This window comes from Adiantum capillus-veneris, chromosome 20 (assembly GCF_014529385.1).
Source record: "Adiantum capillus-veneris isolate H3 chromosome 20, ASM1452938v2, whole genome shotgun sequence".
Lineage (NCBI taxonomy): Eukaryota > Viridiplantae > Streptophyta > Polypodiopsida > Polypodiales > Pteridaceae > Adiantum > Adiantum capillus-veneris.
The window spans coordinates 119,941,385-119,954,906 of NC_140950.1; the positions used below are offsets into that span (position 1 = coordinate 119,941,385).

The 13,522-nt window shown below is 40.8% G+C and overlaps 1 protein-coding gene across 1 annotated transcript in view; it reads right to left on the minus strand.

The window, feature by feature from the left end:
- Nucleotides 1-1,252: 1,252 nt before the first annotated feature.
- The window catches only part of LOC147433169 (uncharacterized), a 37,692-nt gene continuing 25,422 nt past the window's right edge, over nucleotides 1,253-13,522 (minus strand). The window contains exon 5 of the mRNA XM_086492823.1: nucleotides 1,253-2,415. Coding sequence (XP_086348949.1) covers nucleotides 2,410-2,415 — 6 coding nt within the window. The 3' untranslated portion in view covers nucleotides 1,253-2,409. The remainder of the gene's footprint in view (nucleotides 2,416-13,522) is intronic.

A 13,522-nucleotide genomic window follows, 5' to 3' on the forward strand; every position in this document is an offset into this window, starting at 1 on the left:
ACATACCTGGAAACCGCATAGACACATAATCATGAACAAAGAGAGACAGAGAGGGAGAGAGAGTAATACGGCTTGTGCACGCGCACCTCCTAGAGCGGAGTGCTACACCTAGCACGGCGAGAGAGAACAGGGAAGAGGGGAGAAGAAGTACACAGACACTAGGTGCAATCTCCCCCCGTGCAAGAGTGACCATTTCCCTCTTACACGTATTTGTTTTATAGATTTCTTAAATGGTCAAGTGTGAGTACAAACTGGCCGGCCGGACATAAATGATCGAAGCTCATAATGAAAACATGAATAATAAAATGTACATGATTACAAATACATTCGCATAGGCCAAGCTGAGTCTAGTCTTTTCCACCTGTCACTGCAATAAATAATAAAATGTCAATTCTATAACAATACCAAATTGCTTAAGAATTTTCTTGATGTAGTGTGATTGGGAAAACTTTATGAAGCGACCATTAGGATCACTAGAGAGAGTGATGCCAAGAAAGAAATCCATGGGACCCTTGTCACTAATAGGAAATCTGGAGGCAAGCATATCATGAACTATGTCAATGATGACAGGATGATGAGATGCAACCACAGGGATATAATCCACAAAGAGACCTAATATAGTGAGGCGGTCTGGGGCAGGCAACAAGAGAGGTGACCTCTAAACACCTCTCAAGGCTCCCGTGCTGCTCAATTGGGGCTGGGGCAACCACAAGCAAGAAACAACAACAACAAACCCATAGCCAAACAAATGAAGGGGCACCACCTAGTTATGGTATGCGAACTAGGATGCAAGAGCGATTTTTGGCACAACCAAGAGGATGCGCCACAAAACACACACAAGAAACCTCACACAAAGACTCACATAAAATGGGCCAGAGAGAGCTAGAGCAAAGGGAAGAGAGAGAGGAATGGATCTTGCGTAATACCTTATTTGTGACTTGCAAATAGAGATGGTTCGTTATGTTTCTATCGTAGAGCTTCTACAAAACTCACTCAATGCTTAGTGAATGCTAAACATTTCCAACACACACACACTGTCTTAGGGTGTGGGAGACCTCTCACCACAATACCCTCTTACAATGGACACAAAATTGGCAATGAAAACACACTAAAATAAGATAAACGATAAAAGTCAAAGTACACGAGTCACCTTAAATTCACTAAACCGTATCGCACAAGTGCAAGGACAAAGATTTGAACATCGAGTCACGCCTTTGATGCACCAAACCTCAATTTATTGATGATGAAGGAACATATACAATAGTGGTTTTGAGATATTGAACTCACGCTCTCTCACTTGCAATGTGTAGCTTGGAAGCTTCTCTCACACCAAGAGTGAAGCTCACAAAGTGGTTGCTACACCTAAGTCTTTCCTCACGCATAGTGTTGGGGTGCTATGTGAGATATTGGAGTTTTTTTTACAAGAAGGAAAGGGGCCTATTTATAGGTTGGAGACCCCTCATTAAGATTATTGGAAATCCTAATTTACAAGCTAACAAATTAGGATTATAATTTTTTCAGAATATCGAAACATTGCGCGCCTTCTTTGTCTGCTTGAGTAATGGATGTGGGCTCAAATAAGAGCATTATTGATGGTAGATAAGGTTAAATTAAGGAGAGAGAGAGAGAGAGAGAGAGAGAGAGAGAGAGAGAGAGTTACTATGCACATGTCTTGAGGTGAGGTGTCTTTAATGGTTAGGTCAATGGCTAGTAATCACTAGAAAGTTAATGATATATTTACAATGGGTAGAATGGGGTGGATGGTTGAATGAAGTGAGGAAATCCTTGTGATGGGTGAAGCTTGAAGAAATTTTTGACTTACTTGTGTAGGTTCTCAAAATGACTATTGATCTTCTTCTTTGTCTTCTCTTCTTTACGCCACCACCGCCAAGGTTGATTATCGCGATGAAAATGGTAATTTGGTTGATGAGATCTCTTGATTTGCAGAGGTTAAGCATGGTTTACATGCTGAATTTTATGTATATAGAGAAGGGGTAAGATGAAATTGTACCTTGGAAGTAATAGAGAGAGGCATAGAGATGGTGTATGTACATGGAGAGCTCATATGAGAGCTATGGGAGTAAGTGGAGAGGTTAATGGTGAAGAAGGTGAGAGAAACCACTGAAGGTGCAGGTTTGAGTGAGGGATTGAGAGGAATGAGTGTGTGTGTGTGTGCGTGTGCGTGTGGAGAAGTGTGGAAAGAGGTGAGAGAAGACTAAGGGCTACTTGTGAGAAAAGTGGGTAGACTGGGATCCACTCAAAAAATCCTAGCTCACCGGTGGTTGCTCTAAAAATCACCAAAAGTTTTGAGGTGATTATTCAGATTTTGTTCCACATTTTATCTTTTGACCACTGCTCCAAATTCAGAGTGGAGATGGGTGCCAAAAATCTCACCAAAAAGCCTGTTTTTTATGCCTGCAAAATTCTTTTAGTGGCCCCCTCCTTTGTCATATCATAATACAAAGCATCCAATTTGCCCTTTACACATGCATGGAGGAGGATTATTGGTGAATAAAGAAATATATACATGGTGGGACTAGTGTATGGACTATGCATGGATTTTAGTTCAATGAGCACATGGTGTTAGAATAATGAGTAAAAATAATAAACAAATATGGAAGAATTATGGATATGGAAAGATATTTGAATCATGATATGGTCCCTCTTTGTATTATTTTGGGTGAAAGAGGAAAAGGTATGCAAGTAAGTGAAAATAATATAATAAACGTGACTAAGGGAGTAGAAATCATTTTTTGTTTTCACAAGGGTGAGGGTGAAAATGTGGGGGTGATTTGTATAAAAGAAAAATATGAGGTTAGAGTATGTACACATTGGCAAAAAATATACTTATGGTGTAAGAGGATGAAAGAAGGCATACACAAGTTTAATAAAACACACCTAGTATAAATATTTAAATAAAATACCAAAATAATTTTAAAAACCCCTATATTTAGGCCATATATACAATGCAATATTTACACACAAATGGATCATAATATATTTTATTTTTTTGATTTTATTTATTTTTTTGGTTTAACTAGCCCAGTGACTAGCTAATTGAGGGTTTTTAAGAAAATATGGAGAAAGTCCCCTAACTCACACACACCTATGTACAGTGAAATTGTAGGGATAACCAAAATGTTTAAGTGATTTGATAGGGTGAGGTAGCTTACTATGGCAATCATGGAAAGCCGAAAAACGGCTATCAATAGCAAAGCCAAAAGGACGGTGAAGCACATAGACATTGGGATCAGCAAAGAGGCAAATCCAACCATTGTTGGAGAGATGATTGTGCATGCACAAATACCATTGACGAGAGCTTTGTTTGAGACCATATATGGGGTGATGCAAGCAACATACATAATTGGGGTGATGGGGATCAATGAAGTGGGGAGGTTGATGCATATAAATTTTTTCTTCTAGCAGACTATGTAGGAAAGCAGTGATAATCTCAAAATGATGTAGTGGGAGATCAAAAGTAGCAACAATGGCAACAAGGAGACAAAAATATGACATACCAAGAATGGGGGAATAAGGATCATTGTAGTCGACGCCTGGACGCTGGGTGAAGTCTCAAGCAACAAGCCGCGCTTTGCAGTGCTCAACAGAACCATCAGGACGGAGCTTGCGCTTCAGGAGCCACTTTAGCCAATGATATTATGATGAGGTGGTCGGGGAACCAATGTCCAAGTGTGAGAGTGATGAAAGGCAGTGAGCTGAATATGGATTGCTTTGATCCAAGCTGGGGCTTCATCAGAGTTGAGGGCAGCTGAAATGGAGGGAACGACATTGTTTTGAAGGATGGCGGGAATTTCTTGGGAGACAGCTTCTTCGGAGAGGGTGGTGTGAAAACAGGTTTCTTGATAGGTGTCCTTGATTAAGCGAATGCAAGGATGAACGGGTGAATCTTCACTCAACTAGGAGTAGAGAACATCAAGGATGTGCAGCTGATCATGAGGTTGGTTGGGGAGAAGTAGTTGAGTCAGAGCTTTGAGATTCGACTCCAGAGAGGGTGGGGAGAAGTAGCGGAGTTAGATATTTGAGATTCGACTTCAGAGAGGGTGGGGCGAGTTGGTAGTGAGAGCAGAGAAAGGTGGATTGGAGAGTGCAGCTTGAATGTGAGTGGGCCGGCTGAGATGATGAAAACACTGTGAGGAAGAGGGGGAGGAGGGAGTGGCGCTACCGTTGAGGGAGGAGTGGGCTGGGTTTTGAGCCAGGGTGTGAAAGAGATCACGAAGAGTTGCAACAAGGGTACACCAAACATGACGATGATATGTGCGAAGAGGAGGGATAGAGCATGTAGATATAGGTGATGTGTGTGCTGTAGGGAGGTGAGGATGATTGTGTTAGGAAATAAGACGTAGCTAAATAGATAATTGAGTAGATTACTTAATGGAGAGAGACATATTTACATACACGAGATTATAGAGTAGAGAGAGAGAGAGAGAGTACACACGATATACGTGGTTCACCCAATGTGGGCTACGTCCACGGGAAAACAGCCACTCAATGGCTTTAGTACTTCAAAACAAGTAGTAGTTTACAAAGGGATTATACCCTTAACACTAGAATGGTAACCTAATAGGACATAAAAGTGTCCTTTTAGGGTTTTGGGAAAAAATTCCAAAACCATAGTAGATCCACTCATTCCTTTCATGAGCTTATAGTTCAATAACTACTAAATATGGAAAAAATGAGAAACTTGTAATTTTTCTCATCACTTGGTCACTACAAGCCTCCAAAGTTGATGGACCAGTGCATTTTGCCCAAAACAGTAATTTCTTAAGGTTGATTACATATAAATAAGAGTGGGGATTTTTGTAGGACACGAGATAAAATGCCCCGTTAACTTGAATGGGTTGGTGACCAAAACATATGGTTGCTTTTACCTCACTAAGTTTTTTTTGGGCAAAGAAAATAGGTACAAAAAAGTTGCATTTATGCCATTCTACGGACCTATCATCAAAGTTTCTATAGTCACACTCAATACATATACTATATACATGTTTTCTTGGTTCCCTTTGGGCCTTTGGATTCAAAAGGAGCCATGGAGCATGTCAAAAGGATAATGGATCTCTTAGAATTGGAACCTTGGGGGCAATTATAAAGTGCTAAATACAGCAAACATGACAAAACTCGATTTAGCATTATGCCCTCTAGAAACCCAAGGAAATTACTCAATATCTAGCCAAGTTTGTAGTCTATGATTAGATAAAATATGGTTAATACCTAAAAAATACACACAATTGGCCTAAGAAACTAGAAATATTGAGCAAGTTATACTTGCTACTCTAAAATGTATCGTATTCTTCAGCAATCAGAAAGCTCAACCATCATCATATACTATGCTATATAGCATATTAGGTCCCCCAAAACTCAATGAATTTTAGCTTTATGTTATAGATTACACTTACAAAATCAAAATTGAATTTGGATATCAAGAAAGTCACCAAAAAAATAATAAAAGTGCTAATTTTGGTGAAAAATCAGGATTATGCAATTCTTGTAAATTGGTCATAACTTTCAATTTTAACACTTAGCTCTCCCTACAAGCATCAAAACATGTTCAGAACTATGAAGGCCTAACCTCTAGCCATCTAAACCTCACAAACATGAAGTGTAGAGTGGTATAGTTGCCAAAAATTGAAAAAAAGCCTAAAGCAGGACCCGTTTTTTCACACAGTTTGGGTTCAAAAATGTTGTGCAAGAGTAAGGTTAATGGTGAGATCGATACTCCAAAAAAAATGCTAAGTTTTTTTCAGCTCATAAGACAACTTTGTGGATATATAGCACCTAGAAATTCATTTTCATACTCTTCAAATAATTCAAGTAAAATGGTCACTTAACAGGACACAAAAGTGTCCAAGGACATAAAAGTGTCCTGTTACCATGCTAGTGTTAACACTAGGTTGGTAACCTAACAGGACATAAAAGTGTCCTTTCAGGGTTTTGAAAAAAACCTCCAAAACCATAGTAGATCCACTCATTTTGTAAAATCCTTTCATGAGGTTATAGTTCAAGGCCTACTACACATGCAAAAAATAAGAAACTTGTAAAATTTCTCATCTTTTGGTCACACCAAGCCTCCAAAGTTGATGGAGCAGTACATTTTCATCAAAACGGTCATTTCTTACGTTTTGTTGCATAAAAATAAGATTTGGGATTTTTGTAGGACTTGAGATAAATTCCCTATTTAACTTCAATGGGTTGGTGATCAGAACATATGATTGCTTCTCACTCACTGTTTTTTGATTTGCCAAAAGAAATAGGTACAAAAGAGTTGAACTTTTACCATTCTGCAAACCTATCATCAAAGTTTCTATAGCCACGCTCAATACAAATAATATATGCATGTCTTCTTAGTTCCCTATTGTCCTTTAGGTTCATAAGGAGCCATGGAGCATGTCAAAATAATAATACATCTCTTACCAAGGGGAATCTTGGGGACAAAGATGAAGTGCTAAATACAGCAAACATGAAAAAACTGGGTTCAACATTATGAGTTGTAGAATCCCATAGAAACTATTCAATATCTATCCAAATTTGATCCTTATGACTAGCAATGGTTACTACCTACAAAATGCATGTAGTTGTCACAAGAAACTAACAATATTGAAAAAGCTATACTTGATATTCTAGAATGTTTTGTTTTCTTCTATAATTGAAAAAATCAACCATCGTTGTCTACTATGCAAAATAGGGTATTAGGTGCCCCAAAACTCAAGGAATATTAGTTTTATGTTACAATATGTGACATAGAAAATCAAAACTGCATTTGGATATCATGAAAGCCACCAAAAAAATCATAGAAGAGCTAAAATTGGCTAAAAAAAGGATTTGACAATTTTTGTAATTTGGTCATAACTTACACTTTAACATTTATTTCTCCCTAGAAGCATGAGGACATGTTGAGGACTACTAAAGATAGTTCTCTAGAATTATAGACCTAACAAACATGAATTCTAGAGTGGTATAGTTGCAAAAAGTTGAAAAAAGCCAAAAACAGGACCCGTTTTTTCACACAGTTTAGGTTGTGAAATGTTGTGCAAGGACAAGGTTAAAGATGGAATTGATATTCCAAAAAAATGTCGAGTTTTTTTCAGCTCATGAGACAACTTTCTAGACAGATAGAACCTCAAAATCCATTTTGAAACCCTTGACATAATTCAAGGAAAATGCTCACTTAACAGGACATAAAAGTGTCCCAGGACATAAAAGTGTCCCAGGACATAAAAGTGTCCCATTACCAACCTAGTGTTAATGGAGCTCCCACCTTGCTTCACTCTCACCACCTCACACTCACCTTGTTGCATCAACTTCACACTATGAAATGTGTGTAGAAATGGCCTCCTTTTAGGCCAAAAGGGATACCCTCTCTCATGAGAGGCAGCCATGTGTAGCCTCCCTTGTGTAGATAAGTCCAAATCGGACCCTCCAATCCGCCCATGTGTGGCCACCCTTGAGAAGACAAGTCCACTTTTGAATTCGGTCACCAGCCGCGCCGCCACCGGCCATTGACTACCGGCAACCGGCTAATCGTCGGTTGTTTTCCGACCACTTTTCGGCCGCTGTCCGAACATAATATTCCGGCAAGAAAAAAAAAGTATCGGGGGCTTCCGCCCCCGAGACCCCTAAAGTTGCCCCTGATTTTTGGCCGTGAAAATTTTGGTTTCCGGCGAGTGATTTTCTTTCACGCATGATGGCTTCTCCTCATAATGGGGGCCTAACAAATATGCGCTTTTACCACAGAAGATTACAAGGTAAATCAGGCTCCATACTTAACAATCTCCCTTATGGAGACTGATCTCAAAACCAAACCTATGACTGCTTTCCATCCTGGCTTCTTATCCTTGAATGCCAATTGAAGATGAGCAAAAGCTCAACTTCTCCTTGTTGACCACCTTTGTAAACATGTCTGCAGGATTTTTACTTGTATGCACCTTTCCTAGCTTTAGTTGTCCCTCTTCCAAAAGAGTGCGTATGAAGTGATATCTCACCTCAATGTGCTTTGTCCTTGAATGAAATGCTGAGTTCTTCGCAAGATGGATAGCGCATTGACTATCACTGTACAAGACACAATTGTCTTGTTTGAATCCAAGATCTTCTAAGAATCTGTGAAGCCACATAATTTCTTTGCTTGCCTCCGTCATTGCTACATACTCTCCTTCCGTGGTAGAAAGTGAAACCGCTTTCTTCAGCTTTGAAGCCCAGCTTATTGCTGTGCCTCCAACTGTGAACACATAGCCAGTAGTGCTCCTTCGAGTATCTTTGTCACCTGCCATATCTGCATCAGCATACCCTTCTAGAAAAATATCAGCTCCTCCAAAATACAAAGAATTTTTTGTTGTCCCTTTTAGATACCTAAGTATCCACTTCACAGTTTGCCAATGCTCTTTACCTGGGTTGTCCATGAACCTACTCACAACTCCCACTGCATGTGCAATGTCTGGCCTTGTCCAGACCATAGCATACATTAGAGAACCTACCGCTGCAGCATATGGGACTTTAGACATATAGGCTATCTCCTCTTGTGTCTTTGGACACATATCCTTTGTTAGTTTAAAGTGACCAGCCAAAGGTGTAGAAACTGGTTTTGCATTTTGCATTGCAAACCTTTCTAGTACCTTCTTGATGTAATCTTCTTGAAATAGATTTATTGTCTTCTTCATCCTGTCTTATTTTCATACCAAGTATCCTCTTTTGCAGCACCTAAATCTTTCATTGAGAAAGATTTACACAGATCCTCTTTCAGGTCTTTGATGTCCTGCATGTTAGCACTTGCAATCAACATGTCATTAACATACAACATTAGGATGATGAATTTCCCATCTCTCAAATTCTTCGTGTAGACGCAGTGATCCGAGTTGCATCTTGTGAATCCATGATCCAACATCCATCGATCAAACTTCAAGTACCATTGTCTTGATGCTTGCTTTAAACCATACAAGCTCTTATTTAATCTGCAAACCATTTTCTCCTTACTTTTTACTTCATATCCCTTTGGTTGAAGCATGTAGATTTCCTCCTCTAAGTCACCGTGAGGGAATGTCGTATTTACATCCATTTGTTCGAGATTTAGATCATGAGCAGCCACAAGGCTTAAGACAAGCCTAATTGAGTTCATTTTTACAACAGGAGAAAATATTTCATTGAAGTCAATACCTTTCTTTTGAAAAAACCCTTTTACCACAAGCCTAGACTTGTACCTTTTCTTCCCACCTTCTTCTTCCTCCAGCTTGTACACCCATTTGTTTTGAAGTGCCTGCTTACCTTTAAGCAACTCAACCAACTCTCATGTTTGGTTGCGATGTAGTGAGTCCATCTCCACTTGCATGCTCTTCGTCCATTCTTCTTTGGATTCATGTTGCATAGCTTCTTCATATGATTCTGGCTCTCCAAAATCTGAGATCAAGAGATGGTTGAAGAAAGGAGAAAACCTTTCTGAAGGTCTACTTGCTCTTGTAGATCTTTGGGGAATAGGTTGAGGCTCCTCATTTGGTTGACGTTGTTGCACATTGTCACTGTTTGCAGTCCTTGAGTCTTCACCGTCCTCAAGCTCCATGTACTCATCACCTGTTTCTTTTGTTTGTTTTCTTTCCAAGTAATCTTTGTACATATTTTGTTCATTAAAAATTACATTCCTACTCCTTAAGGTTTTACCATCTTCAGGATTCCATAGGCGATACCCAAAGTCACCTTCTCCATAGCCAATGAAGAAACACTTTTTGGACTTTGCATCTAGCTTTGATCTTAGGCTTCTATCTATGTGCATGAAAGCCTCACATCCAAACACTTTGAGAAATGTATAATTCACCGGTTTACCTGTCCATGCCTCTTCTGGAACACCCCCATCCAATGCCCTTGAGGGTGACCGATTGATTAAGTACACAGATGTACTTGCAGCTCCGCCCAAAGCTCAAGCGGTAGGCCTGCATGTAGCCACATGCTTTGTGCTCGCTCCATGATTGTCCTGTTTATCCTTTCCAAAATCCCATTTTGTTGAGATGTCCTTGGGGTTTTCCTTTGCCTCCGAATGCCATAAGCTTTCAAAAGCTTGGCTGCAATATTCGCCTCCATTGTCGGATCTAAGGCATTTAACCTTGGTACTTGTTTCATTCCCCACAAAGGCTATCCACCTTTGAAATATGGAAAATACATCGGATTTATTCTTCATGACATAAACCCATGTTTTTCTAGTCGCATCGTCTATGAATGTTACATAGTACAATGAGTCACCAAGTGATGGTGTACTTGCAGGACCCCAAACATCAGAATGAACCAACTCAAGTTTTTTATTTTTTCTTTCATTTCCTAATTTTTGAAATTTTACCCTCTTTTGTTTACCATAAACACATTCTTCATAGAACTCTAAGTACTTCTCTTTCAAACCTGGTAGAAGCTTCTTTGTTTGAAGGATTTGCATTCCTTTGGCACTCATATGCCCAAGCCGGTAGTGCCACACCGCACTATCAATTTTTGTAGTTGCTGCACAAGCTGAAGGTTGCGTGCTAACAATACACAAGTAAAGTGTACCGACCTTTTCTACTTTGGAAACCACCAAAGATCCCTTTGAGATCTTCCACTGTTTGTTTCCGAATGCAAAGTTGTGACCTTCATCGTCCAATTGTCCCGTAGAGATCAAATTTTTGCGAAGAGAAGGAACATGCCTAACATCTTTAAGCTTCCATTCATTTCCGTTAGCAGTTTTGACAGAAACTGTACCTTTGCCGACAATCTCACAAGCTTCATCATCTCCCAAGTATACATACCCAAAATTACCTTTGGTGTAGTCTTGGAAATGTTGCTTGTGTGGTGTCGCATGGAATGAATCCCCGGAATCTACTATCGAGGAATTAGACACATTGTCTAATGAGAGAATTAGAGCATCTTGCTCTACTTTACCTGCCACATTGGCCTCCGATGTTGGCTTGTTGTCTTGAGACTCTGCCTCCTTCTTCTTCTTGGACCAGCAATGCTTCCTAACGTGGCCCTTCTTGCCGCAGTTCCAACATTCAAGAACTGACTTTGTGTGTGACTTGCTCCGCCTTGAGCGATCATGAACCTTTTGGTTTTTGAACCTCTCCTTAGGCCTTCATCTTGTTTCTACTGACAGTGCAGCACTTGATGATTCTCCTCTGCTTCTCCTTCGTATTTCCTCGCTTAGGAGAACAACCACAACATCATCAAACTTAAGAGTATTTGTGACAGAAATAGAATTACTTACAGCCATCACAAGGCTGTCCCAACTATCCAATAGAGATGATAGTATAAGGAGAGCTCGCACTTCGTCATCGAAATTGATTTTCACCGATCGAAGTTGACTTATGTTTGTGTTAAATTCATTTAGGTGTTCTGCAACTGAACCATTCTCTACCATCTTTAGATTGAACAAGCGCTTCATAAGAAATACCTTATTGGATGCCAATGGTTTCTCATAGAAGTTGTCAAGTGACTTCATCAAGTCCTCCGTGGTCTTCATCTCCGAAACATTGAAGGCCACCGTTGACGCTAAGCTTAACCGGATTGTTCCCAGTGCCTTTTGATCAAGGACAATCCATGCTTCATCTACCATCGTTGTGGGCTTCTTTGCCAAACCGCCTAGTGGCAAATAGAGGTCCTTCTAGTAGAGATGGTATTCAATCTGCATCTTCCAATGTTGGTAGTTTTTTCCGTTGAACTTCTCAATCTTGAGCTTCCCTTCCTCCGCCATAACTCCCACTCAATTCAAGGAATCCTTTCCTTGAGATAATTTAGCTACGAGCAAACCTTGCTCTGAAACCAGTTGTTAGGAAATAAGACGTAGCTAAATAGATAATTGAGTAGATTACTTAATGGAGAGAGACAGATTTACATACACGAGATTATAGAGTAGAGAGAGAGAGAGAGAGAGAGAGAGAGAGAATACACACGATATACGTGGTTCACCCAATGTGGGCTACGTCCACGGGAAAGCAGCCACTCAATGGCTTTAGTACTTCAAAACAAGAAGTAGTTTACAAAGGGATTATACCCTTAATGGATCTCCCGCCTTGCTTCACTCTCACCACCTCACACTCACCTTGTTGCATCAACTTCACACTATGAAATGTGTGTAGAAATGGCCTCCTTTTGTAGGCCAAAAGGGCTGCCCTCTCTCATGAGAGGTAGCCATGTGTAGCCGTCCTTGTGTAGATAAGTCCAAATTGGACCCTCCAATCCGCCCATGTGTGGCCGCCCTTGAGAAGACAAGTCCGCTTTTGAATTCAGCCACCGGCCATTGACTTCCGACCACCGGCCACTGGCCAACTGACGGTTGTTTTCCGACCACTTTCCGGCTGCCATCCGGCCATAATATTCCGGCGAAAAGGAATATTCCGACGAGGAAAACAAATATCGGGGGATTCCACCCCCGAGACCTCTAAAGTTGCCCCTGATTTTTGGCCGTGAAAATTTTGGTTTCCGGCGAGTGATTTTCCTTCACGCACGATGGCTTCTCCTCATAATGGGGGCCTGACAAATGTGCGCTTTTACCACAGAAGATTACAAGGTAAATCAGGCTCCATACTTAACAGACTACAGGGGAGTGTAGGCAAATTTGTGATGAGGTTACGGGAGTAAATTGAGGAAAAATTTGGACGTGGTTGGAAATTAGAGGTTGTGAATTGAGCTGATTGAGCCTTAATAGGCGTGAAATTAAAAGGGACTAAATTTAAGGAAATTTCAGTCGAATGTGATGGAGCAGCAAGAGGCTGCTCTTGCATGGCTCGAATAGGGGAAGCAGGGAAAAAAGTAGGGTTGTATAGAGGAGATACGGAGGCAGAAGGGGAAGGGAGTGAGGGTGCAGCCCCACAACGAAAGGAGCGTGGGCATGTAAGGGGCTAGCCGGGAGGGGCTCGGAAGAGAGCGGGGTAGGTGAGCAGGGAGCTATAGATGAGGATGAAATAAGCAAACCCGCAGATGAGGAAACACCGGGAAGTGGAGATACTGGAAAGAGAAAGAGTGTGGGTAGGTCAACTACTGAAAGAGGTGGTGCCGGTGCTGATGTTGAGGGAATAACGAGGTTGTTGCAGGAGTACATGTGGTGAAGGGAGTCTTCGAAGAGAGGACGACATAACGAATATAGAGAAAAGTGTGTGAACTTGGATTGAAGAGTTTGTAAGCTTTTATGCCTATGGGATCACCATAGCCGTCGAAGATATGGTGAGTACTCCGAGGTGCCAATTTGGAGGTGGATGGGTATTAAGGGCATATACAGGGCAGCCGAAGATACGTAAGTGATTGAGAGTGGGTGGAGCGCCGAACGAAGGAGCATACGGTGTTTCATCTTGAAGTTGTAGCTGCAATTTTGAAGATATGAAGCCGTAGAAATTTCTTGCTCCCAGTATCCAGGAGACAATTGTGCTTGAGCGAGCATGACGTGAGCAACATTAAGCAAAGTGCGATTTTTACGCTCAGCTACACCATTCTGTTATGGGTGGTTGGGGATGTTGAATTCATGAAGTATGCCCCTTGTGTGGCAAAGATCGTGGAAAATATTTGAAGT